Source organism: Chaetodon trifascialis, chromosome 6 (genome assembly GCF_039877785.1).
Source record: "Chaetodon trifascialis isolate fChaTrf1 chromosome 6, fChaTrf1.hap1, whole genome shotgun sequence".
In the NCBI taxonomy this organism is placed as follows: Eukaryota; Metazoa; Chordata; class Actinopteri; order Chaetodontiformes; family Chaetodontidae; genus Chaetodon; species Chaetodon trifascialis.
In genome coordinates, this window is record NC_092061.1 from 1,582,526 (window position 1) to 1,609,643 (window position 27,118).

Sequence of the window (27,118 nt, forward strand, 5' to 3'; positions counted from 1 at the left end):
TCACAACATGTTGGCCAAACATAGACGCTTTCTTGGATTTTAATACTCAGACTGATTGGCCAAAAGGGGGCACTTCAGTTCCACATCTAAAGCTGATGACGTGCGGGATTTGTTAAATATTAGCCGGCCATCTCTGGAGAACAGCGTGTTTGCTCTTGGCTTGTTATAATATCGTTTTCCTCGTTTAGTGTCTCCCAGAAGAGGCAGCATTGGCCCCTGCAGCGACGCAGCCGACTCTGAATTCCCTGGGCAGCACTTCCAGGGTGATTTGTTACTCCTGGCTTTAGGTTCATCCCAGAAGGATCTGTTTGAGGATGCGTGGCTGGATGTCATGGTGCGTGTCTACTGGCTCAAGGCTCGCTTCCTGGCCCTGCAGGTACAGTCGACGTCTTGTCTTTCCTCCACTTTTGATCCTTTCTGCTCAGCTCAGCCGGATGTGACATGTTAGTCTTGTCTTTTGTCAGGGAGACATGGAGCTGGCCCTGGAGAGTTATGATGTCTGTATAGGCCTTTTGCAGAGCAAACCAAAGGCACCTGAAGGGAAACATTACACCATCAACCTGCCTAACCTGCGTGTAGATGCAGCGATCTCTGTGGAGGAGGTCAGCGCTCTGCCTTATTTCTGTTCTCAGTATGACGTAATAGTTCATTTTTAAAATGAAGTTCATGAGTTATGAAAATAAAATGCTGCCAGTCCCTTCTTTGAGATAGCATTGTTTTAAAAATCGAGCTCCCCTGTAGAGCTTGTGGCTGTGTTGACTGTGGCTTTCTTTTGGATTTCATCCATCCCCGTGGACAGATTGACAAGCGGCTGAAGTCTCTGGAGCGTTGTCAGTCTCTGGAGGAGATCCAGCGTCTCTTCGAGTCTGCAGACTTTGAGTCTGTCGTGCGCCTGCTGCAGCCCACTCTTAATTACGGCGGCAGGAGTAAAGCTCTGGAGTTTGTGAGCTCGGCACCGGAGCGGCCTGCTCAGCTGATGCTGCTGCAGGTTAGATACGCTACAACGTTATCGGCTCGTGTGTCTTTTGAAAGCGTGATGGCTGACACTTCTCACTCTCTGAATTTAACTCTGGTCTAGAACTCGCTGCTGAAGATGCAGGACTACCAGCAGTGTTTGGAGTGCAGCGAGCTGGCTCTGAACGAAGCCCTGCAGCAGCTCAACTCTGCCTCCAGCAGCTCTCCCCCGAGCAAGGAGGAGTGGGTCAGCACCATTGGAAAGCTGCTGGAGGGCATCGAGGCCTGCTTCACCAAAGACCTGGTGCTTCTGAGCAGCGTCCCGCACTTCTCCAGTATGGCTCGACTGGCAAACAACCTCATCCAGGTGAGACGGCGCTGGCTTTCCTAATGAAGCGCTTAAAGGAAGGAGCTGACGCAGGTTTATGGGATTTTAATTCAGCGTGCGGTTGCTGTTGTGCTTTCAGCTGATTGATCTCAGCATGACCACCTCCGACGATCCCAAGGAGCCTTATTTCTTCTCGGTTCTGCCTTGGATCATCCTGTATCGCATCATCAAACACGAGGAGGCTGCTTTCGACTGCATGCTTCGACAGCATATGTCTGTCGGAGATGATGAAGGTTTGTTGATTTCTTGTTTTGGTGCGTTCACTTTTCCCTTGGTGTCCATGCCATGGTAGCTGTTACACCGAGTGACCCTGTCAAGTCTCACTTTCAGATGACTCAGACACTCCCATGCTGCCCTCCTCCCTGATGCTTCTGAACACAGCCCATGAGTATCTTGGCCGCCGCTCCTTGTGCTGCAGCTCAGACGGCGCACTCCTCAAATTCTACGTAAGTCTGTCGAATTTTCTCTGCGAATGCTGCGTTTTTGTACGTGTGCTGCCTGCATGTATGCCTTTTAAATTGAAGAGAAAGAGAAAGATTTTGATATTTTGTGTCCATTATACATCCTTGTAACTGCAGACCTGACGTGCACTGCATTTCTTTGTCCTGGTGTGACTAAATGAATCTGTTTGGGACATTTGAACCGTGTGACAGGGCTTTATCCTCATCTTCATTGTAGGTTCAAGTCTTGGAGAAAGAGCTCACCGCCTCTTCCAAAAACGACTCTCACCCGTACAAAGAGGAGCTGGAGATGTCTTTGGAGCAGTGCTTTTTCTGCCTGTATGCCTACCCCAGCAAGAAGAGCAAGGCCCGCTACCTGGAGGACCACTCATCTCCACAGGTCAGACACTTTCAAAGCTTCAGTAAAACAAAAAACTCTGCAGTGAGGTGAAGATGCCTCGAGGCTTTCACTGATTGGTCTGATTTCTCACCTGTATTAGCAAACTTACATAAACAGTGTTTGAAGAGGAGCAGACCAGTGACGCACACATGTTCCCTCACAACACGGAGGAAGTCTGCTCTCTCCATTAACGTTGTTTTGTTGCAGGCTACACGTCCGGTCTCGCTGAGATAAATTGAGGCTGTGAAACAGCATTAATGGCATAATGGCATTAATTTACTGGGTGAGAAATGTGTACAGGTTTAGATGAACCGCAAACAACATGCCTGCACAATCAGTCCTGCAGCGCTTCAGTCACTGTTGTTCAGCTGGTTGTGTCTCCACCTTCCTTCCTCTTTGACAGCAGGGATTCTTTGTGGATAACTAGATTTGTTCTGAAGTCAGAGACCATCATAACTCTTATGATACTGTGAGGATTTCACCACTAGGGCGACTCATAGCACTGTGAAGCTTTGTGGATACGTCCTCTGGTCTCTTGTGTTTTTGTAATGCACAGTCCAGCCACCAGGGGGGTGTCATTCCCACAGCTGTGTGTCAGCATGTTCAGATGCCCGACATTCTGCTGTAATTAACACCACAGTGCAGGAGGAGAGTCCTCAGGAGACCTCGGAGCTCTAATTTGGTCTGGTGCTGTGTGTTACACTCTAATGAACTATGATTCTGATGTTTCCTGTGGAACTAATCTGTGTGTGCAGGTGGAGCTGCTGTGGGCTGACGCCCTCTTCATGTTCCAGTACTTCAAACCAAAGTCGCTGCCCGAGTTTGACAGCTACAAGACGAGCACGGTGTCTGCAGAGCTGGCCAATCTGCTGAGGAGGTTCGCTGGCATCGCCCCCTCAAGTGACACCCCGGTCCTGACCATGGATGAAGTGGCGGCCTACATCGAGGGCATGACAGAAAAGGTCAGCTGGTGGACTGCTGGTGCAAAGCAGCAGTGAGTCAGACGTGCTGAACAGCTTTAAGTCTGACTTTACGTCACAGCCTGAACGCTCCTGTGGTCTCTTTCAGGCTCCGTGCCTTCCTGAGGGCAGTGCTCCTGCACCTCCAATCACAGATGAGATCTACTACCTGCTGGCCGATTATCATTTCAAGAACAAGGAGCAGTCCAAAGCCATCAAGTTCTACATGCACGACATATGCGTGTGTCCCAACAGGTGGCTCATCCCTCTGCACTGACGCACATCTCAGTCATCTGATTTGTTTTTTGAATGTTTAAAGCTAACATTGGACCCTGGCTGTGCTGTAAGTGTAGATGTGTAGGCTCTGTTTTACTGCAGTGACTGAAAGCTTCATCCTTCCTCAGGTTTGACTCCTGGGCAGGTATGGCTTTAGCTCGGGCCAGCCGTATCCAGGAAAAGCTCAACTCCAATGAGCTGAAGAGCGACGTTCCTATATGGAAACACTCCCAGGCGGTGCTGAACTGCTTTAAGAGGGCCCTGGAGATCGACAGCTCCAACCTGTCCCTGTGGATCGAGTACGGCACCATCTCTTACGCGCTGCACTCGTTTGCTTCGCGGCAGCTCAAGCAGTGGCGCAGTGAGCTCCCGCCCGAGGTGGTTAAACAGGTGAGACGCACGTGAACGTGAGCGGAGTCTGCTCAGCGTTCCCCGTCAGGTGATGTCAGGTCCGCTCTCGTGCCAGATGTTCTGTGTGGGAACCAAACAGGCGTCGCATCCCGTCACTTCTCACTGTAGAGTAAACTGATCTGTTGTTTGCTTCAGATGGAGGAGAGGAGGGACGCCATGCTGGACACGGCGCTCCAGTGTTTCCAGGGGGCTTCCCGTTGTGAGTGTGACAGCGATGAAGAGGAGTGGCTCATTCACTACATGCTGGGGAAGATCGCAGAGAAACGCAAACAGACTCCTGTGGAGTATCTGCAGCTTTACAAAAAGGTAAAGAGCTTCAGGTCACAATGACCTCATTTTTTAGCCAAATGAAAAACGAATACTTCTGAGTACTTCAGTGTAATGAACACACGTTTACAGACGTCAGTGAGGTAAACTGGGAAATGTTCAATTGTCATGATGATAAAAACCAGGGAATGAAGCACCTTGGTTGAAAGTGATTGGAGGAATAACGGTGCGGTGTTAAATGGACTGCGGATGCTCTTCTTCTCGCTCTCTCTGGAGCTGTTTCGTAACCTGCCTACAGACACAAAGGTCGCTGCCCTCCCGCCCTCGCAGGCTGTTCTTTCGTAGAGAGATCAATGTATGGAGTTAGTCATAGCTCTGTTGTTCTGATGAGATCAGTGGAGGCAGATGAACCTGCATGAAACGCAGAGTCGAGGAGGTCAGCGGAGGACGCACTGAACCCTGAAGCCAGCACACATCTGTCTTCCGCTCCTCGTTTTACTCCTTCCTTCCATCGTACTTGTTCATTTCTGTGCTGTGCTGCTCTGTGTGACCGTCGGCTCAGTGACTCTCTCCTCTTTGTATTTATAGGCAGCACACTATCTGCATGAAGAAGCTGCCAGGTACCCCCGGAAAATCCATTACCATAATCCTCCTGACCTGGCCATGGAGGCCCTGGAGGTAATCTGCCTGTGACTGGGAGCTCGGATGCTTTGGTGTTGTGTCACATTGATTGTGCTGTCTGACATAAAGACAGGTCGACTCACCTGTGGATCATTAAACGTCTCGTTCCAACTTCTCCCCTCTAGCTGCATTTCCGCCTCAGCGCCACCATCCTGAAACTGCTCGAGGCTAATGACCCCGATCTGGAACACGAGCTCTTGTTCAGTTTACTGGTCGAAGCTGCCACGGGGCCGTTTGCCAGAGGGGAAGAGAAGAGCATGCCGAGCATGCCGAGGTCCCATGAAAAGTAAGCGGCAGATGCAGAACTCAGCGGTGGTTCGACCCCACGGCTGAACGCTCGATCTCATCACTGTTCTCGATTCCTTGCAGGGAGAAAGCGCCCTCCATGATGGATGAAGACTTTAACTGCTCGTCGGTTTGCATAGGGAACGCCCTCAGCGCCTCCCTTCCATCCGCCGCCACCCCAGGTCTCACATCCCCTCCTTACGTGGCCACGCCGTTTGACCACGATTACGCCAAACGCAAAACACTCCGACGGCAGCAGTGGCAGCAGCAGCGGCATGAGGAGCAGCAGGCTGATGGTACAGTCCCAGTCCTAGACACTGCCTCTGGGGTTGGGCTCTTTGCCCTTTCTGCACTGGGACAGGAAGCCCACTGGGGAGCGCTCAGATTGCTAATCACCATGCTTAATGGCTGTGGTTTCAGTTCCAATGATCCCCGTGCACTGGGTGATTGGGATGTGGTGAAATGGGCAATATGGCTGCCGATTATTTGAATAATTCACGACGCGTGACAAAGCAGCAGTGTTGAAAAAAATAGATTGAGTCTTGCAGAGAGCATTAAGGCCTGCGTGTGCGTGCGTGTGTGTGTGTGTGTGTGTGTGTGCTGAAATAACATCCATTTCTAGTCGCTCTCTTATTGCTGGACTTTTTTCTTTCCTCGCCGATCGTCTTTCCTCTCCTGATGTTTTGCAGTTTGCTGCTTCGTTCTAACTTCCTCCAGCCTTTAACGTTTGTGCAGCTCTCAGTGTTGTGTGTTTTGTGGCCTCGGTCAGGTGCTGTGGACCGGTGCCACACCACAGGTAGCGAGAGAGCGTGGTTTGCTTTGGTGCTAATCCAGAGCGATTTACCAACAATAAACAAGTCTCAGCTACAGTCACCATTTATCAGGAAGCACCTCACTTAGCATATGGTCAAGTTAATCTGGTGTTTAATGTAATTTATTGGAATTAAGATTGCTTAGAGCAGAGAACAGAGAGACAAGAGCCGCACACAAGCACATCATATATTCAATCAGAAATCTGTAACGAGGCTCCAGAATCAAACCTTTACATTCATCCATGTGATTGGATTATAATTCAGCCCAGTTCTAAGTTTCCCTCGTTCAGTGTTCACTGCGTGTCAGTTACAGGCTGAAGTGATGAATGAAGCAACATTCTGACAACTTGGGGGATTTATTGTTTGATCAAGAATACCAGTTTATGTGCTGTGTGTTTATTTTAATGGATCTGGACTTGACATGTGTAGGTTTGTGTGTCTGAACAGACTTTCGTGCACTAACGTGTCAGTCGTTTCTTCCAGTGACGCTCGTCTGGGACAGCGAGCTCTTCTGTTCACGCACTCACCGTCTTTACGGAGCTTCCTGCTCTTGCAGTGTTGCAGTCCTGATTGTCTTTGTGAGAATTTCAGAGCAGACGCTTTCTGTGTGTTTGTCTAAGAAGCTGTTTGTGGTGTTTTATCGTGTAACCGAGATGTCGGAACGAACACACGGCAGAGTTAAAGCTGCCTGGGTTTCATTTCCAGGCGCTGAAGGCGACGTTTTCCTGAGCTTTAACTGTGAAGTCTGTTCTGAAACGGAGGCCTAAATGCTGCTGGGAGGAAACGCTCCTGGTCATTCTCTCCATGTGACAGAAGCAGTGACATCTGTTCACCCCCTCATGTGTCATGTTTAGCTTGAATGTGCAAATAATGCAGCCATATTGCCCATGTTGCCAGTTTTGTCACCCTTTCCAGATTCCTTCCTACCTACCTACCTGCCTGCTACCTCTTTGCCTGCTTGCTTTTTACCACCTGCTTTGCCATTGATATGCATGTAGTTCTAATGGGGTGAATGTCTTCACGACTGGACCAGCTCACTGAAATGTCTGCTGTATGGTGTGGTCACATTTTATTTGAGTTTGGGCTTAATTTGACAGAAAGTCGAACTCCCCGGAGATATTTCAAAACTTCCCATGAATCATGTGTTTGCTATTTTCCTCTAATTGGATATAATTTCCAGTTATGGCCGATTAGTGTGAAAATGCCAAGTCAGGGGGAATGTGGTCGGCCTGTTGTTGGCACGCGGCCCCTGAGACTGACGTCAGAAAACACCCCACCATGCACATGTTTGCTTGTAGGTGTATGTTTCTGGCTGGAGTCCTGCTTTAAGCGCATCCAGGTGAGAGGACTGAAGGCCTGATTCAGACATCCCTCCATCAGACCAGAGCTCCTGTTCATCCTCTGAAGTATTCTTTCAGGATTTTGATCATGTTTCATCTTGCTGCTGCTCTGTTGACAGTGAAACGGGAGATCAATGGCGTCTTAAGTGCTTTCAGCTTCAGATTTAATCCATTGATCAGAAACTGAGCTCAGAGATACTGAAAGTTTCCAGACATTTGAGGTAAAATCAAAGATGTCTGAATCAGGCTCTGCGTTTTCGAGGGGAGTGGTATTAAATTTGTACTCATTTGTCTAGAAATTTAACTGATTTGGAAAATTTAATTTATCATAAATTCTTAGATACAGCTTTTCTTGATTCTATTGTAAAACCAGCTCCCCGTATCTCCAACAGCCTCACCAGAGTTTGACCATGATTACTGCCTGCCCAGGTCTCCAATGTGGCTGGCTTCCCTGAATGGTACTGCTCTTCAAAACCCACCAAACTCTATACGAGGCTGTTTTTAACCCTGAATGAAGCTCACATGAATCTACAGTGCTGTAGTAGCTCTGCTGTTAACTCATGACTGTGCCTCCTCTGAAAAGTCCTTTGTGTGCATTATTCACTGAAATAGCAAACGCTTGTTGCCCCCCTGACTCTGTTTTTTACAGTTCTCTGCCAAGGACTTTTTTTCCTGCTTTGTTTTTGCTGAGGCTGCACAACATGGCAATTAAGAGGAAAGCTGGCATTTTGGTTTTGGACCACTTACAGAAACAAACCATCTCTCTTCATAACAGTGCGTCGTTAGGGATGCACTAATAAGGATTTGTGGCTCGTGACCTATTTTTGTTTCATAATTGTATTTATTATTTTGCCCCACGTTATGACAGGGAGTGCTGGGCTTTTAAAACAGCTCACCAATCAGCATCTTAAAATAGGCGACACAGCATGTTAAAGCATGCAGTTACACATTTTGGTTACAGCTTATCTGTCATTGAAAGATTACATATGTAAACCCCACTTTTTGCACAGAAAACACACATTTGTAAGTGTTTTTAACCACGATATCTCCAAAGGCTGAAGTCATTTGTCTGCTCTGGGTCCGTGCGACCGGCAGCGTGACCCATGGTGTTCTTTGTTTCGGCAGAGCGCAGTCAGGACAGCGAGGTGGTGATGCTCTCTGACTCCAACTCCACCCAGGACGCCTTCACGGACCCCACCAGCTCACAGGACAGCAGCCACAAACCTGCTTCAGGGAAAGTCAGTTCATCGTCATCCGAGAGCACGACCCCCGTGAAGGATGGCCAGTCCGCCTCGGAGGACACAGGTGCTCCGGGTTTACCGCTGCTGTTGCATTGTTTAAGTTCATTTGACAGCACACATGAAAAATGTGCACAAGAACTACATTCAGAGGTGTTGTTGAATTGAAGTGTTCAGGTCTTGTGTTTAAATCCTCCTGTAGCATCACATGGAGAACATTCTGGCATCCAGACGGAAGAAAAAGTTATCCAGGAAGTAGAAGAATCGGTGGTGACGCTCCCTGAGGCTTCAGCTCCCAAAGTCTCCGCAGACCCTTGTCCTCATCCTCTGCCCGTCCCAGCCACCCCTCCGAAGCCGGCCCCCTCCCAACAGGCTGCTCCTCAGACCCCAGCTAGCGAGGGGAAGAGGAAGCCCGAGCCCCCCGCGGAGGTGATCGAGGTGCCCAAAGCGCTGCCTGCAGAGCGGGCTGACCAGAGGCGAATGCTGGTGGAGATGTGCGTGCGCGCCCTCTTCCTCTGCCTCGGCCGCTTCCCTCAGCACTACAAGAGTCTGTACCGCCTGGCCTACTTCTACACCAGCAGCAAGACCCATCAGGTCAGTGCGCCCCGTTAACTGAGGGCACCGCCGTCCATTAGACCCGAGCCGCACACCTACCATCAGTGTCCCTGCTGCTAACGGTGACATTTACACAAGATGCTCCAACAGTTTCCTCAGAACTCACATGAGCATTTTTAGGATGAATCAATTAATTTATTTTAATGTCCTTGTGGGTCTGAGCTCAGCAGTGATGCACGAGTTTCTGAAACAGCCTGTGTTGGCTGTGAGGCTCTGTGGGCAGAGGTGTGCGTGGGTGTTAGCGCAGCGCTCTCTTAGCCAGTTTGGCACCGACACTTCGTGTTGAGCTTCACTGCGGCGGCGGCGTCCTTCTGTCAGCACTTCATTTGTTGAACCTTTTTAAACAACATTTGTCCATACTCGATAAAGGTGAGGACGTAGCTCACTCTTCATATGGGTTACATATATATAGGTTAATGCGCGCGCACACACACACACACACACACACACACACATATAGGTGGGAAGGTTTCCCTCGGTTCGTGCCTCTGATGGAGGTGTCAGCGGCCTGGCAGCGACTCGATGACAGTCCGTTGATGTGATGCCGTTGACACATGTTGCTGAGCTGCAACACCCCGACACCTCCCACCTTAAACCCTCTGTGGTCCGCTCACTCGCCCGGCCGGCTTTGTCCTCACCCCCGGGACGGAGGCCGGTGATTTCACGCCACAGGCTGCCGCTCTGTGAGAGATAACGTGAAGTGGCGTTCGCTCGCTATCTTCTCGAGCAGCACTGGAGTAGATTTGTGAGTCATCACACTGTGGAAAGAGGTCTGCCTCTTCCTGATTGTGAGCACATTTTCCTCCTTTTTCTGCTGTAGCAGATGTTAAATAGTGCATGCTGGGATGCATCTGTGTGTGACTGATGGTGAGGGCTATCCTCTGGCTTTTCCCTGGAGGAATTCTGTTGTGTGTGTGTTTATATGTAACATGTACATATACATGCGGATCTCTTCATGTATTTATTTATTTATTTATTTTTTTCCCACCACAGAACCTACAGTGGGCCCGAGATGTGTTGCTAGGAAGCAGTGTCCCATGGCAACAGCTGAAGCACATGCCAGCACAAGGACTTTTCTGCGAAAGAAACAAGACAAACCTGTTCAACGTAAGTCAGGGCTTAACCTGCCTGTGTGTGTTGTTCCTTCTGTCCATGTCGTCGTGTCACCACACGCTGCTTCGTGCGCTTTGGAGACACCTGTCATCACTCCTGCATGCCTGTACACTGACGCCAAAAACTGTTAAGGTCTCGTTAACGTCTGTTCACGAGGCAGGACCAGCAGGAAATATCCAGCTGGACTGACTGTGATGTTGAGAAAGTTGTTGATTCTCAGAGAGGCTTCAGGCCGGCACTGCTTGAGGGGATCTGGCCGTGTGTGGATGAATGTAGTGGACACACTGGGGCTGGGTGTCATCAGAAGAGGTGCTGTCATGAGTATTCTTTAGTTAAACTGAACTGTGGTTATCAGACGGTGGCTGCGGCCTGCACACGTCGATGTCAGGTCAGGACGTGTTGGTGAGCTACTCCACAAGCTAAATTATCTTCTTTCTGTCCTGTTGCAAACAGACAAACTGCCTTGTTCACGTGCACACCGCAGCTGTGGTCACGCCTGACTATAAACTGCTTAAAACGACCGTGATGTGTCCATGTTACTTGTTAAAGTTTAGCCTCATCCTCATCCATACCTGCCCAGCAGCAGCTGATGGAGACTCCCAGAGGACGAACCTGCGAAGCTCTGAAGTGTGTCCTCACGTTTGTGACTAACGAGCTGTCTGAGCGAGTGATTGGCGTACTACAGTTAGGTTTACCCTTTTCACACACATTATTTACATAATTCGACCGGATGCACAAAAATCAGCCCTAAATATGGATCAGTGGATACAAGCGCTGCTATAAATGGAGCCACACAGTGGGGGGATTGTTGAATTATCTGCCTCTCAGAATTACAAGGCCTCTGTTGGGTTCCAGTGGAGGAGATTACTGTCTGAATCTGTCATCTGTTCTGCATGTCAGTTTATTTACCTCCCTCCACTTGAAGCAGACATTATGTCTTTTCAGCGTGTGCAGACATTGGCTTGCTTTCTGATGTCCTCCTTGTGCGATTTGTCAAAGCTCGAATGTTCCCACTGTTGTTACGGGGCGGCTAATGCGAGCGGAGTGTCAGATCGTGTCAGCGCCTCTTATCAGTCAGCTGTCAGGCCATATTTTTGTGGCGCACGTTATTTTGGACATAGTGGATTGTGTCGTCTGTAGAGTCGAATGCTGACTCCAGAAGGCTTCTGGGAACAGACTGTAGAGGCGGTGTGGGCCGGGTCTGAGCTGGAGCAGAGCTCTGCAGCGCTCTGGCTCCCACTGGGTTCTCGCAGAGCCCCTTCTGGAGGCAAACCTGCCGCCGCGGCTCACCAACTGTTGGAGCTTTAGTGTTCCCTCCAAACGAAGCCCCGTCTCTCTCTGTGCTGCAGGACAGTGCAAACCTTCCTAAGTATTAAGCAAACATGCCTGTTTCCATTGAGTCCGTGAGTTGAATAAAAAAGCTGCCGAAACGCGTTAAATAGTGTTTTCTGCCTTCAGACGGTGGGTGAGAGCTTTCCCCTTAACATGGACAGAAAGACGTCGAGTCAGTCTCAGCTGACAGCTGACGGCTTCGAGCCTCGGCCGTCTCTCAGTCAGCGCTTGATAAACATGTCGTTTATGTTCGAGTCATGTGAGCATGTCAAACATCAGGCCTCACTCATGGCACCTCGATGTCAAGGCTTGACTCTCAGCTGAGGACGCACCTCAGCGTGTCCGCTGGTGGACGCTGAGTCCCCTAATGTAGGTCATGATGGCCTACTTTTCCTCCTGGCTTTGGCTGGGCTTCGTTAACTGGGGCCTGCATAAAGTAACCTATATAGTGCTGTTTAGAAATGATCCAGATGAGGTTGTGTTGCATAATTTATTGGTGCGGCCGTCAGCAGGAGCGCTCTCCAGGAGGCCCAGCTCAATTTTAAACCAATAATAAACTAATAATAGTGATGTCGTTGTTATCGGTTCAGCGTGGTCTTGGATTAGGTCGATGTTTCCACAGTCACAGACGTCCCCTGTCGCCCTGCAGTCTGTGGCGATGATGGCGATGAAGAGGCTTCGTCTCAGCTGCTCTGTGGTGCTGTAAATGAATCTGCTCGGCTGTTTTAAGGGAGTATCCTCCTCTTAAAACACAAACATTGTGACGTAATGTAGATATTTCAAGCTACTACAGAGTGCACGTGTGATCACGTCGTCACTGCTGGCAGATTGTCTCGAACGCCGTGGCGTAAACCTTCCTGCTCGTAGCAGAACATCGAGGCTGAGTCCGGCGATGTCGGTGATAGTGCTGCTCAGGCCCTGTGGCTGCTCAGGAGCACCGTGGAGCGATCGTGAGGAGTCCCTGTGTGCTCGCTCAGGCACGGCGTCACCTCCTCCCTCCTCACCCCAGCCTGACACACCACACGCACACGCACACACACACACACACACACGCACGCACACACACACACACACTCTCTTGCTTACATATTCTTCCACCCACTCGCACGCTCACTCTCTGCGACGCTCAGAAAATGGATGTCCTCGTCGAAAATCCAACCCGGTCGTGTAACTTTTCAGAGAGCCTGTTCTGTGTAGCGAGCGCTCGTGTTGATTTGAGTGTAACTTTGCTCGTCGGTGAGCCTCTGCGCCTCCTCATGTGAGGGTAGGATGGTCTTCTGGGCAGCAGTTACACTTGCATTACTTGCCGTGGTTTGATGTATGACTCAAAGCTGTGTGTGTTCAGCTGTGCACGGTGGAGGAGGAGGAGGAGGAGCTCCACTCAGGAGAACCTTGTTTTATTTTTTTCTGAGGGGAGGAGTGTTGGCCCATGAACACGTTTTGTAGAAGTTGATATTCTGATTTGCATTTTGGAGGATTGAGTCTGGCTGCCAGCATGTTTTCAGTTGCCTTCTTCAGCTGAGCTTTTCCAGCACTTTTCTTTATTTTTCCTCTGTCACACAACAGGAAGCAGGAAAAACAAGGTGTGTTTGCTTAATATGTTTATGGTGTCCGGCTGGAGGGGCACGAGCGGAGTGGAGAGGAAGGAGGTGAGGGCCGAGGAAATGCTGCGTGTGTGTTTGTGCTTCAGCCTGTGCTTTGTGTGCTTCATGGGGGGGGCTTTCCCCCGCAGTCTGTCCCCTTTTCACTCAGTTTCTGGCTCTTTGGCACTCTCTGCGTGCCACCCCCCTCATGCCTCCCCCCACCCTGATGTGGTAGCACGGAGTTCATTTTTCAGTCAGCGTATGCTCTCTTGTTCTTTTCCTGTTGCTCCGTCTTCAGGGCGATCACGCTCCACCCCTCCCCCTGGCTTTCATTCGCTCTACTCATCTCCTCTCTCTGTTGCACTCGCTCTGCTTCCTCATTACTCTCTCTCACTCCTCTGTTTGTGTGTGTATTGTGTGGGTGTGCACTAATGGGCGGGAGTTCCTCCGGCCGCCTCCGATTGGCTGGCGGAGGCCTGTGAGGATTGGCTGTACGCTGTGTATAGTGCGAGAGAGAGCAAGGGAGGAGGGGGGAGGACTCCAGCAGGCTGGGGTCAGGGGGAGCGGAGATGGAGTGCGTGGGTGTTTTTGTTTTGAGATGGCAGGGTTTGAAAGCAGCAGAGGAGCGCCTCAGCTCGTCTGTCAGCGGCGCGCTGAGCCCGTAGGCCCGGACTCCGGCCCGCTCTCTCCTCTCGCCGCGCTCGCTGCCGTTCTCCTGCTCTGCTCCTGCTCTGCTGTGTGCAGCGGTGCCTTCCTCCTCTCTTCTCCTGCGGCTCTCGCTGCCCTCGCACCCAAATGCAGCCCACCCTCTGCTCTCTGAGCGTGAGCCTCTTTCAGGGTGGAGGCGCTGCCGGTGCTGCTGCCGCCAGCAGGAAACTGTCCAAAAGAATACTAACACAGGCGCCGTGGAGTAGCTTTCTTTGGTGATGGTGAGTCTCTCTCTTTCCCTCTGACTTTCACCGAATCGAGCACAAGTTCCTGTTGAGGAGTTCCTGTGTGTCGTCTTGCAGAAACGCTCGTGTTGTACTTGTGTGGTGTTTTTAAACCAGCGGCGCTCTTGGAGAAACAAATGTACTCCTCCTCAGTGGTTCTGTATGTAGACCTGCACCACCCACCTGCCTGCTAGCATTAGCAGGTGACCACCCCGCTGAAATCTGAGCGTCAGAGTTGTAGTTGGCTGGTGAAACGGTGAACCTGTTGTTACCGATAAGGACGCTGTGCGACTTCCTGCTGTTAACAAGTCTGACCGTTGGTCACTGATGCCGTGTTAAGACATGAGAGGGTGAAGACAACAGGTCGAGAACAGGTCGAGGGTTGTCCTCCAGAGACGGCCAGCTGTGTGTTGTGGCCCCGGGGGCCCATCAGGCCTGAGGCCTTGCTCTTCACTCCTCTGTTTCTGTCTGGAAGACATGAATAAGTGACTCATTAGGACTACTTAATGGTGTGATGTGTCCACGGTCTACTTTATCCTCATCCTCTACAACCAAACAAAGAGACTGAGGATCACCAAACAGTCTCTTATCATACATTTATCCCATCATGCCTTGCTTGCTGTGCATCTTGTGTATTTATCTTTTTGTGTGAGGTATTGGCCACATCTGTGCCAAAGCTGTTGCTCCAGATATCAAGCAGTGGTCATATTTTCTCTCACAAAAAAGGGAAAAAGATGCTTAAAATCAGCAGTTAAAGTCTTACAAATCTGCTTTAGCTGTTGTGCTACAGCATAATCTGTGCAAAGCCATGGCTCTGCTCTCCCTAAACAGATTTGCTGTGGTCGGATGGTTCTCTGATGAAGAACAACTCTCCTCCATTAGAGATGTTTTCCTGAGCGAGCCGAGCCCACCCCCTTGTCGTACTTGTCCCGCTCCTGGTGGGGGCTTTTGATAATCTGTGCATTGAAAGGTTAAAACCTCCTCGAGCCTTCCTGATCGCATCCAGTGATAAGAATGATAATGACAGTTGTTTTTGTTGTTGTTGTGACTATGACCTGTTGTTATTTTCATCTCTGTTGTTCAGAGATTGTAGTCGACCACCTGATCTGATCTGGGGTCAGTTCGCCCGTCGCCTCCATGAGCTGAAAATGACAACACCTCCTTGATTTAGGGCTTTTCAGAGGAAGCGTTGGATTAATCACGCAGGGGCGGGTTTCCTGGGACGGGTTTGTGTCTTACATCGTAGACGTCCAGATCAGACACATCCTCAGGAATGTGATTTGTTTTGATAGCTTTATTTGCTTCTCCTTCCTGTACCGTTCCTCTCCAGTGGCTTTGAAAATGTCATCTGTCAGCGAGGAGGAGCCCCACACTCCTCCTCGCTCCTCCTCGTTTGTTTGGTTCCATCCTGAGACGGTCATCTTTGTTTGGCCTCGCACACATTTTCCGGGGCCAGAAGCTGCACTCTGTGCCGTGTGCTTTGTGACTGTACGCAGCCTAGGCCACCATCTGCACTCGCATCAGTAGCTTCAGAGTGCAGAGCCTCGCCTCGCTTCACCCGCTGAGAGGACATGTGCTCGCTGAAAAGGTGGACTCGTCCATCAGAAAAAACCTTATCACGCTTTGTGCAAAGGAGGCTGTGTTTGTTGGCAGCCGGTCTGCTGCTCTGTTGCATCGCTTGGACCGAGCTGAGCACTAATGAGGCTGCCTATCATGTGTGCCCAGAGAGAAGGCCCCCCCATCCCTCCCTTCCCACCTCCTACATGGCCAGCCAGTCCACAAGATCTCTCCTGCCGCCTTTCCATCCCCTCATTAGGACTTTCTTCTTTGAATGCCATGTTTTTAACTCCCATTAATTCCTCTCGCTTTCAACTTTCTTTCCTTTCGCTGTTTCCCGTGTCTCTCTGTTAATGGTTTGCGTGTGCTTTTGAAAACCTGAGCTAGCAGCGGAGAGCTCTCCTAAAAACAGAAACTTTGCAGAGTTTCACAGATTAGCTTGTTGGTTTGTTGTCTAGTTGAAAGTGAAAGCGGTGACACGGTGCCTCCATGCTGCGTCTGCGCCGCGTTCCTCCAGCTCTGCTGTTTGTCGCTCGCTCCGACTCAACTCCACCTTCTGCTTTTCTGTCCTCCTCGCTCCTGCAGGGCATCTGGCGTATTCCAGTAGACGAGATTGATCGCCCAGGAAGTTTTGCATCTCATATGAACCGATCCATTGTCCTCTTGCTGGAGGTGCTGTCTCAGCTCAAGGATCACGACACTCTGCTGAAAGTGTCTTTCATGCTGCAGAGAACCCCTGACCAGGGAAAGTAAGGACCGTCTTTGTGTGACGCTGCAATGGCTGTTGTGTATTTGCTCCATGACAAATCCTCTCTTGCTTCTTTCTCCCCCATGAAGGAAGTATTTACGGGATGTTGATCGCCAGGTTTTGGCCAAGAGAGCATTTTTCCTAACTGTAAAAGTCCTGGAGGACAATCTGAACAGTCTCACAGGGGTAAGGAAACACAAATCACTGCTGCACGCACATTAAGAGCCGCTCGGCGCTCGGCGCTGCGGCCGTCTGGCTCGCTCCCGCTTCGTGTTTTGACAGGCTCTGCTCTCTTTCAGGTGTCTGAGCAGCTTCACAAAGCGCCGGCGCCCTCCATGGGGGAGATGACCACGACGGACGCATCCAGCAGGCCCAGCTCAGAGGACAGCAAGCATGTTCTGCCTAAGAAGCCTGGGCTCACGGAGGGGGTCTGCGCCGACGATACGGGGCTCAAGGAAGCCCCCCAGGCACAACTCATCCCCCCACCGCCGTCCATAGATAAAGAGAGTAAAGTTCAAGAGAGCTTCCCTGGGAAGGTGGAGACTGCTGGGAGTGAGGGGCTCAAAGCGGGGCCGGAGGAGCCCATGGAGCTGGACGGGGGCAGCTGGAGGAGACCCCCCCCTGCCTCAGATTCTCAGGGCAACCAAACAGAGGCTGACACCTCCCTGAGCGCTGTGGAGCAGAAAGCACCAGAGAGCAGCCGGACACCAGAGCTGTCTCTGGAGGAGCTAAGTATCAGTTCCAGGCAGCAGCAGCTCCAAGTCACTGCGCCCAAGGTGACGCCGGCAGCTGGCGGCACTGATCAGGGGTCAGTGCGGCGGCCAAACAGGAAGAGGAAGCTCCTCGAGGACGTGGAGTCTGGAAAGACGTTACTGCTCGATGCCTACAGGGTGTGGCAGCAGGGCCAGAAGGTCATGACCTATGACCTGGGACGCATCGAGAAGATCATGTCAGAGACTTATATGCTCATAAAACAGGTAACGCTGTTCAGGCTGCACACACGTCGCCTCACACCATCTCACTGTAGTGACTTTCAGTACTGCGTGCATCATACATGCTGCTTCTTCGAGCACAGTGGGCTCGGGAAACCCCTCCTCTAACTGAATTACTAACCCTGCACCCACTGCAGAGCGGGGACTTTCCCTCTTTCACTCTGCGGTCGTGTTTTTACTCAGAGTTAACCCGAATTCAACCTCGCTGACTCTGGACTTTGTGCTGTCACTCCTGCAGCAGGTTCTTGAAGTCTAAAATTAGCCTGCAGGGTGTTTTTAGGATGAACTGTTTTTTTGTTTGTTTTTTTACATGTTGTCACGAGCTGCAGTGGATCGCTCTGATGCCTCTCGTCACTGCGTCCTCTCAGGCTGCAGGTTGAACACAGCGTGGAGTCTGTCAGACCGTTTGTGCTCACAGAGGCTTGTACTCAGGCCTGAAGCCTGTCGTCACGCAGTGTCGTCACAATGAGATTACTGCAGAACTGTAGGGTTTTCATCCTTTAAGCAACGTGTGCTTATGTGACCTTTGTAGATCATTATATCATCCCTCTCCTGCACAGGAAGTGTCAAAGCAGCGAGACGCTTCTGTGCTTCTCTGTAGAGCAAAAGTTCCTCAGTTGTTGAAAGTTGGTCGGACTTCACTTCTCCTCTCTGTGGCTCTGATGCAGAAGCAGAACAGCCCACATCGGCTTGTAGCCGTATTGAGCTGAAGATCAATGCCGGCCCCACAGAAGCTGCCTCGCCATTGGCCTTGAAATGCAGAGCTGTAGCTGGAGTGGGAGGGCAGTAGGCGAGGGACAGCTAAAGAGCAGAAGAAGAAATCGGAGGAGATAGGATTTACTTGTCTAATTCAAAGAGAACACGCTCACAGATGCACCCTTAAGAGAGAGTAACCACAGCCAGGCACGACGCGCTTCCTGTCACCCAGCGAGCGACGCAGCTCGGACATCTTCCAGAAGCATCTTCTGGTTGCGCTCCTGCTTGCACAGACTGCAGATGCGTCGTGGTTTCGTGGTCTGCTGCGTTGCACAGCTGCATGCGCCCCAGTTCAGCCATGCACCTCGCATCTTTGTTTATGTTGCTCTTATCACTTCCTCATATTTTAGACACGTTTTCCTTTCCTTTCAGAGTCGTGTGTTCTGGCCCCACCTGCGAGCGCCTTGTTGAACTTTGTTCGTGATGTGAAGTTGATAAGTCATCACTCTCGGCTGTGTGTGGTTTGACCAGGAAGCTGTCAGTCACACAGACGAATTGAAAGCAGAGGGCTCCTGTGTGATACGCTCAAGCTTGACTCAGTCCGTTTAACAATTGGCATCATTTGAGAATGAAGCTGCTGTAAAAACCCTCCTTTTGGGGGTCCCTGAACCGCTGCTTACAACAGGCTGCCGGAGGGAACGCAGCAGCTGCGTGAGCGAGATTACCGCTCAGCGTACGGTGCTGGGCTGGAGCTGAGCTTGCCAACTCCCACACATCCACTGACTGCACTGGGCCTTAATGTGGCTCTGAATTCACTGCTGTGGTGATCAGAGGCTCTGAAGAAACTCTGCTGGCTCACGTACAGAACCAGAATTTGTTGTTGGTGTCGGCGTAGCGAGCAATCAGCACGGCACGCAAACAGGACAGGTCAGCTCGCTAACACAGGACGGACAGTTGTCCCCTCACTGCTGCGGTGTTGTACTGAATGCACAGAGATGTGTTTAACGCTGTGGGATACAACCATGAGCGTGTGATGACGATGTGTTGCTCTTCTCCTGCCTCAGGTGGACGAGGACGTAGCTCTGGACCAAGCTGTGAAGTTCTGCCAGATACAGTTGGCCACTTCTGCCCAAAGACAGGTAAAACTCTCACCTGACACCCTCCTGCTACCTGTGACCTTCCTCTCCCCTGCTCATCCTGTGCTCCTGTCTGTCCCTGTTTGTTCCCTCCTGCTCCAGCGATGTAAGGCAGCAGCAGTATTTCAGAGACCTGACGAACTCCATTTTTGCATTACAGTTAACGCCAAAAGAAAACATCCAGTCATGAAATGAAACTGAATTATTCATAACATTACGTTTTTGAACTGACACTCAGGATTAATGAAAGGATGGAAGCGTGTGCTTCACCAGACGAGCTACGATGGCCTGAGTCGTCCTGATGTTGTTCTCTCCCCTTCTGCCAGTCCTGTGGGCTAAATGCTGATGTTGCCTGCCGTTCAGCTCATAATCAGTGTATGGATGGATGTTCTGTGACATGCGGGGACGTAGCGTGTAGCATCTGCAGTAAAATGTGCTAAACTGAAAAGAATGGTGGTAATTCCCAGAATTATTCTGGTCTGTCCAGTTCCAGCCTGCCGTGCTAAATATAGCCCGGTGCGTGGTGTGAATGCTCCCTGTCGTCCCCTCAGCCTCACGCTGGAGTTGCTGAACTTGTCGTCGGCCTCAGCTGAGCGTCGGTATGCACGTCGTTTATCTGCACACAGTTTACAAGACAGAGCGGCCGAGTGTGCGTCTGCTCTCAGCTGACGCTAACGCAGCCGTTAGCTCAGCTCTGTGTTGACATTCCTCGTCGAGCCGCTCGGCGCTCTGCCTCATCCTGTGTGGGTTACCCCCCCTTCCTCACATCCCTCCTCCTGCCCACACAGTCAGCGAGGGTCTCTGCCCACATCCTGCTGTCACGGCGATGTTCCCCAACCCCCGGCTCACGAGAAGTAGCTGTGGACAAAATAAACCTCTTTTGTTGTTTTCCCACTTCACTGATCCTATCATCTGATTTTCTGCTTCAGTCTCTTTGTCGTCTTTTGCATTGCGTGGAGATGATGAAGACGAGCAGCTCTGTTCACATGTGCTCATACATGTACTGAGACAGCTGTGAGGGGAAATCAGCCTCCTGCTTTGTGACTGTACATGAATGAACCTTCGTGCTTCAATGCTCATCTTAATGTTTGAAGGTGTCACATTAACGACCGTGTGCTCAGTGGCCTCTCGTGATTGCAGTCGTTCACAGTTTCTGACAAACTCTTTTCTTTGACCTTTGTGTGGAACCGCCTTTTCACGCCGTGCGTTACGACCCAGCAGAGGCCACGGGCCGGAGCCTCTGCTCGCTGCTGGACGAGAGGCGACATCCACACAAAGGTTTGCTCTCGTCTTCAACTGGAGCATCTGCAGATTTAATCCGTCTGATATGTTTTGATCCACTAAAGTTCAGCATGATATCAGATGAACAAATCCTCGTCGTTGTTATCTTTGCTGCTGTGTTGACTGTGAGGGAGCAGAGAGGGCAGCTGAGAGTTGAGTGTGCTGAGTTATGAAGGAATAACAATACTTAACGGAAGAATTTGGTCTTATTGTCTCAGTTTCTATAGTTGCTTACTAAACTGCACCAGGCGCTGCTCCTGAGAGTAAACTGAGCCTGTGCTGCACAAAAACACGATGCTGCACAGGAGAAAACTTGCACTGTGTGCTAAACAGAAGAACTGAAGTCTGGCTCTGCAGTGTTGTGGTGGCGCTGCACCACCTGATGCCTCAGGTGTTTCACCTTCCTCTGTTTCAGGCAGACTCACCTGGTGAAGATCTGCACTCTTTAACATGGTTTTAGCTTCCGTGCAGCTGCACTTTACCTTCGACCTTAATTTAATTAAGTGTAATAATGAGGTGTTCAGAAGAAACGAAGATCACTCTCATGATTTGAGTGCTTGTTTTTCTCTGCTGAGCTCTGATCAGCTGTCAGGTGAGCGTCGCTGCTCTTATTATATAAAGTGTCATAATATGTCCTCGTCAGGTGCACTGATGTGGTTGTTGCTGTTAGATGTGAAGATCACCAGCCTGCATGTGCTGTTTGTTTTGATGATGATGAGAGCGGGAGCGTCGACGTTCTGCTGTTGATGTGTCATCATCACGCCACCAGCTCGCTCTGTGGTTGGCGCTCGGCTGCAGTTGTCGTGGGAAATGTGAGTAGGCACCTCGGAGTTCGTAGCTGGAGGACATGAAAAATCCTTGCCTGCTTCTTGCAGATTCACACGTTCCTTCAAGCCCCCACAAGCGCAGAGCAGGATGTGCTGCAGAGCCGGCGGCAGTCGGCGCTCTGCGTGCTGTTTGCTCCCCCGGTTTGATGCCGGATGAGGAGGAGCGCACGTCGAGGCCGAAGGGCCTGTGAGCTTCGTCGCCGTTCTCACTCCCGTCAGCAGACTCTGTGAAGATGTTGAGGTTTTAATCCAGACATTCGCTTCACAGAGAGCTCGTGTCAGTCCCGTTTGAGCTGGCAATTTAATTAAAACGTCCGGTCTGCCGAACCTGTGCACGACATCCACAGCCGCTCTAATCTGATTTAAAGCCCAATCTCGATAATTGCAGAGACCCGTCTTTCAGTTCAAACGGCGGGACCTCAGTTTGGCTGCCAGCAGCCCGCTCTAACCCGGAGGAGGCTGCAGGCTGGCTGAGGGTGCGTGCTGCGACGCTCTCAGGTGCAGTGTTTTTCTAACGCGCAGTCCAGTTGACTTGTTGGAGTCTTTGTTGGTGATGTTTAATTCATGAGATATGAATCATCAGAGCCGGCGTCGGAGCCGGAGCGCGCTCTGAGCCGCTCCGTGTCGAGCTGAGGGATCTGCTGCTGTCTGAGCGTTCGGAGGGCTGCTCTGTTTGGCTCGCCGTGTGAACCCCGGCGGGAGCTTCATCGTGCTCAGCTCTGACTCAGAGCTCAGTTTGACTTCAGCTCTCAGCGGAGAGAGACGCTGCGAGGGCTCGGCTCGCGCCACATCTGTATCTGTGACAGCCTGCTCAGCCTACAGATGTGGAACGCGGCCCTAAAGTCGCCTCCAGGTGTTTGAAATCTGGACAAACTGTAATCTGTGATGACCTGACGTAGCTCCTCGTGACATGATGCTTCTCATCAGCCTGTTGAAGTCTCAGCTCATACTCGAGGCTGAGGAGCTGGACTCAGAGGCGTCTTCGGCTCCATTTGATCCACTTTTCACCCGTGTTGAATAGAAAACTGGAGAAGGTGTGTTCATTTCTTTTAACTGCGCTCCTCTGCGTTGCCATGACAGCGGCTGTTGTCGCAGGTTGTTTGTGCAGCTCTTGTGTTTGTAAGTGGTCCTCTGAAGGACACGCAGGGAAGAGGCTCAGAGGGATGTGGTGCAGAGCCGTGCTCCTCGCCGGCGTCCAGCTCCCAGTCCAGCGCAGGACTGAGCCTCTGAACTCTGTGAAGGATTTCATTAGTTCTTATGGGAGCGAGTGAGCCGAGACGAGTGCTGACAGGTGTTCTTTGGAAAGTGCGGCGGCATCAGCTGACTTTTGTTTTTATCTGGCGCTGAGTTTCTAATCAGCAGGTACAGCTCTCAGAAATCTGTCTGAGCACCGGAGGGTTAACGCTGCAGATGGACGCCCAAGGTCAGTCACACCTCCTCACGACACTCTCCTTCTGTCTCCAACAGTCTGCAGGCGATGCCCCGACCACGCCGAAGTACACCAAGGAGCACCGAGACATCTTCTTCCCCGCCTCCCTGCCGACGCCCGTCCTGCTCAGCCACACCGCCTGCCACCCGCTGTCCGCCCAGGACGGCCAAGCCAAAGCGGTCTACGAGCCCCTGAGCAAGCTGCCCAGACCTCAAGCCTCGGGCTTCCACGATCAGCCTCTGCACAGGAGAGCGGCCGCCCACCCCGCTGCAGCCATGGCCTTCCTGCCGCACACAGGTAGGGCGGAGAGCGAGCTTATTCCACTTTGTGATGAGGGAGCATCTCTGTTGAGGTAACGCTGCTGAGGTGAAGCTCTGTCAGCTCACATCCTGGCAGGCTTTGGTCCATGCGGCCAGCAGGGGGCGCCCGTGGGCTTCCTCTCGTGCCTTATGTAACAGCTGACTGTGGCCTGGTTATATTCTGCCTTTTGGGTTTTGTCAGTCCCCCAGCGAGAGTTTTAGAAATCAGTGTCCTGCAGATTGTGAGTCCTCTGCCTCCACGAGCTTCTGCGGGTTTGATGATGTCTGCTGAGCCTCGTTAGGAACATTCTGCTTGTTCTCCTCATGTTTAATATCTGAAGCAGGTCGTCCGCTCAGTGCTCTGAAATCCAAACTCAGCCTCGACTCTCCGGCTGTGTTCTTCTTCAGTTGAACCTTCTGGTCGTTCTTAGATTTGATTGTTTAAGATGTTTTCATGGTTCAGGATCACTAGATGCTTGTAGGAGGGCAGTATTGCCATTAGGGGGCAGTAAAGAGCATGTGCAGCTGCTGAGGAGCCCCTCCAGCTTTCATTTGGCTCCTGACTGAGCAAAGCTGAGGAAGATGAAGATGCTCATCTCAAAGGTTTTACTGCAGAGTTTAAGTCTCTGACATCCTGCAGGTGACAAACTTCACACAGCAGCTTTTTATTTGACATCAACTCGACTCCACATGACATTTATTGACCAATCAGCTGTTTTCTGACATTAACGTTTCTCATGCAGCGATTCAGTCAAAGGCAAAACCTCGCTTCTCCTTCACTGTGATGTTTTGAGCAGATTCTATTTTTAGGTTGTTAAGAGTGAAATCATCTGTCAGGTCTGTGCGACACAGAGCTGCTTCACAGCACACGTTAAATCCACACAGCCGTGAGCTCAGGTGGGCTCACCGAGGGTCATGTGATCGAGCAGGTAAAGATAAAAACTGCAGTGTGTTTGCGAAACAAAAGCTGACTGACTGAAGTCGAGCAGAGTCAATCAGACTGAAACCAAACGGATGTTTTCCTCCTGCAGACTTCGACTTCATCAATAAATCCTCCTCATCAGGCTGTGTGGGCGCTGCATTACCTGAAGGTGTTACAGATACAGGCAGAGGTGTCTCTGCACACACGTACTGTATATCTGCATGCACACACGCACACGCAGGTTAGCGTCGAGCATCACTGCAGCACTGTGTGTTATGTAATGGTTTCCTAGGCAACGTTAGTGGAGAAGCCTGAACGTGTTAGATCATTTTTGTTTTGGTTTGAGTCGGAGCTGCAGGTGAGCTCACGCGTGCTCGTTTCGTCCAATGAGGGAAGTTTAAGCTGCGTGTGGAGAGAGCTTCAGGAAGCTTTTCACTGATCTGAGCAGATGGTTTTTATCCTCCGTCAGAGGTGAAGATCGTCGCCGTGATTGTCGATCGATCGGGAGTCTTTAACGTGTCGTTTCTGCCCACAGAGGAGCGGGAGGAGCCTCCAGAGGGGCTTTCATACCGACAGCAGGAGTCGCACCTCTGTCAGCAGATGAAACTGGCCACCGTGTCGCAGGGGCAGGAGGCGGCGGCGGCGGGCTGGTTCCAGGAGGAGACGGCCACATGTAGCAGCGCCGCGCCTCGTCCAGGTCAGGACGTCTGCAGCGGGACGCGCTGATCATTCACCGTCAGCTGCAGTCACACGCCTTAAACGTGTCCTCTCGTTCCCTCTGCAGACCAGCAGCAGTACGCCAGCAGTGAGCAGTCGAAGCTTCCAGACCCCAACCGAATCCGCTCCCGCGTCCCGCCCAACATGCCAAAGCTCTTCATCCCCTCCACCGTCACCAAGTTCCCGCCAGAGATCACCGTGACTCCTCCGACGCCCACGCTGCTCTCCCCGAAAGGCAGCATCTCAGAGGAAACCAAGCAAAGGCTGAAGGTATGCAGTGTGTGAGTGTGTGGAGAGCGAGCGAGCGAGCGAGTGCAGCTCAACACTGACCCCTGCTGTCTGCTCCCGTACAGAACGTCATCCTGTCCTCTCAGTCTGCAGCCACAGTGAAGAAGGACACTCTGAGCCAGCCGGCGCTGGAGGTGCAGGAGACGTCCAGCCAGGAGTCGTCTCTGGAGAGCGAGTCGGACGAGGAGGAGGACGATTACATGGACATCTGAGCCCCCGAGGGAGCCGCCGTGCACGCCGAGACGAACGGGGCCGGGTCCTCGGCCTGGCTCCGCCGAACCTCTGCCCTGTCTTAAAGGAGGGGCGGTACATGTGGCTGCAGCTGTCTGTGTTCATGCTGTCCTTCCCTCACGTGCATCAGAGGACAAACAGTCCAAACTGAAGAAATGCAGCATTCTCATCGTCCGTCACGTCGCTGCGGCGCTCTGCTCATCAGCGGCGGCGCAGGCGGCGGCTTTAGCCTCACAGCATGTCTGTCATGTGACATTTATGCATCTCACACATCAGCTTATCGAAGCGGCCTGAAGGGCGTCGAGCCTTTAAAGCCGGTCGGTGGCGTCTTTATGCACCTGACCGTCCCTCCACGCTGCAGCTCAGCCCTCTGAGGACGGGCCAGTCTCAGGCGCCTCAGTCTGGACTGACGCTCAGCAGCATGTACCCGCCGTCCTCCGCTCGGATCATTTACTCTGGCATGAGGTTTCACCTGCGGGACGCACCAGCAGGCGAACACTTTCAGCGGACACGGGGGTGAACGAGGACAGTCGCGGCCTCACAACCTGTAGCAGATTGGAAATGTTTACACTCAACGTTTGGGATGTTTTTCAGTTCACACTTAACTTTGTGCTATTTTTGTACTCACTGTACTTCTTGTAATATTCTGTCCTCTGTACTTTTCTGTCCTTGGCGTGCATTCGTAGCTCAGAGGGACAGTTGTCACCAGCACTGACCTGAATGATCCTGAAGGGTTTTGTACATACGTGAACGGCGCAGTCGAGCATCTTTCCATGTTTGGCTTCAGCGTGAAGCAGGAGGAGCGCGTCGCCGCGGCTCCGGGCGGCTCAGGAAGTGACTCGCCAGCCTCGGCCGCGCTCCTTCCCGCCCGCCCGCCCGCAGCGGAGCTGAGGACGCGGAGGACGCTGAGCAGGACAGATGCCTTTCCACTGACACCGCTTTGGTCAGTTTGTCTCAATCCTAGCTAAACTCAGAGGAAGACGGCCGAATGTTTTTTACAGATTGTTTTCTATTTGCAGAAAGATGTTTACTGATGTGTTTGAACGCTGAAAACTGGTTTTTAAAGATGACATCATTGGAAACTTTCACCCCTGATATTTAAAAAAAGCTGTTTTCTATTTGATTTCCTTCTTTTTGTTTTGGTTTTTTGGTGTAAAATAGTTTTCTATTGTTCTGCTGAGCTTCTGGGAATGTGCCACAGCTGAAGAGGTGACGCCCCCCCTCCCCCACCCCCGGCCCCCCCGGCTCAGCCTGCTGGAGGGGAACTGTTGTCTGTCTGGACTGAATGCATTATAGATGTCAAACCAAAAATATATTTGAGAAACACATTTTTTCTCTGTGTGCTCCTTCAAACAACATCCAGAGTCCAAACAGGAAGTGATCACCTGACCTGATCCTGTCTGACAGGAACTGACCTGGAATCAGCTCAGTCAATATCTTTAATGATTCTCCTCATCAGCTTCATTGATTTCTGTAAATATCTGCTCCAGAAACACCTGTTGGATCATTCCACAGGTAAACAGGCTCGTTGGTGACAGGTGAGAGGATCATGATTGGCTCAGTCGTTCATAGAGGATGGAGCGAGTTCACCACTTTGTGAACACATGAATGGACTCATGAACAGTTCAGAAAGCTGCTGTCAGTGAACGATCTGATTATTGATGATCGATTCTGGTTTTATGTGTTCTCAGCGCTCAGACGCAGGTTTCTAGTGTCCACAGGGTTCTTTTCATGTCATCAGACGGGTTTCTGCTCGTGGTCTTTCAGCAGAGTTCAGACCTTCACAGAAAACGAACAGAGTGAGTGAACGATGCTTCATGGGTTCATCGTGTTTGCAGCAGTGAAGCAGGTTCAGACTTCATGCTGCTGATCAAACATCCACAGAAAGCTTAGAGCAGGTGTGTTAGACTCATTCCACAAAGGGCTGTGCGGCTGCAGGTTTTTCCTCCAGCCAATCAAGAGCACGCAG

At 51.3% G+C, this 27,118-nt stretch overlaps 1 protein-coding gene across 1 annotated transcript in view; it reads left to right on the plus strand.

The window, feature by feature from the left end:
* cabin1 (calcineurin binding protein 1) overlaps positions 1–26,473 on the plus strand; it is a 31,190-nt gene extending 4,717 nt beyond the window's left edge. The window contains exons 14-39 of the mRNA XM_070964289.1: positions 189–376; positions 465–602; positions 800–988; positions 1,079–1,321; positions 1,422–1,575; positions 1,673–1,788; positions 2,021–2,182; positions 2,938–3,144; positions 3,251–3,396; positions 3,546–3,807; positions 3,964–4,134; positions 4,684–4,773; positions 4,902–5,062; positions 5,146–5,357; positions 7,606–7,671; positions 8,339–8,518; positions 8,654–9,045; positions 10,060–10,173; positions 16,169–16,332; positions 16,421–16,517; positions 16,631–17,308; positions 19,084–19,158; positions 22,731–22,989; positions 24,449–24,610; positions 24,698–24,900; positions 24,984–26,473. Of these exons, the coding sequence (XP_070820390.1) occupies positions 189–376; positions 465–602; positions 800–988; positions 1,079–1,321; positions 1,422–1,575; positions 1,673–1,788; positions 2,021–2,182; positions 2,938–3,144; positions 3,251–3,396; positions 3,546–3,807; positions 3,964–4,134; positions 4,684–4,773; positions 4,902–5,062; positions 5,146–5,357; positions 7,606–7,671; positions 8,339–8,518; positions 8,654–9,045; positions 10,060–10,173; positions 16,169–16,332; positions 16,421–16,517; positions 16,631–17,308; positions 19,084–19,158; positions 22,731–22,989; positions 24,449–24,610; positions 24,698–24,900; positions 24,984–25,130 (4,976 nt within the window). The 3' untranslated portion in view covers positions 25,131–26,473. The remainder of the gene's footprint in view (positions 1–188; positions 377–464; positions 603–799; positions 989–1,078; positions 1,322–1,421; positions 1,576–1,672; positions 1,789–2,020; positions 2,183–2,937; positions 3,145–3,250; positions 3,397–3,545; positions 3,808–3,963; positions 4,135–4,683; positions 4,774–4,901; positions 5,063–5,145; positions 5,358–7,605; positions 7,672–8,338; positions 8,519–8,653; positions 9,046–10,059; positions 10,174–16,168; positions 16,333–16,420; positions 16,518–16,630; positions 17,309–19,083; positions 19,159–22,730; positions 22,990–24,448; positions 24,611–24,697; positions 24,901–24,983) is intronic.
* Positions 26,474–27,118: the final 645 nt, after the last annotated feature.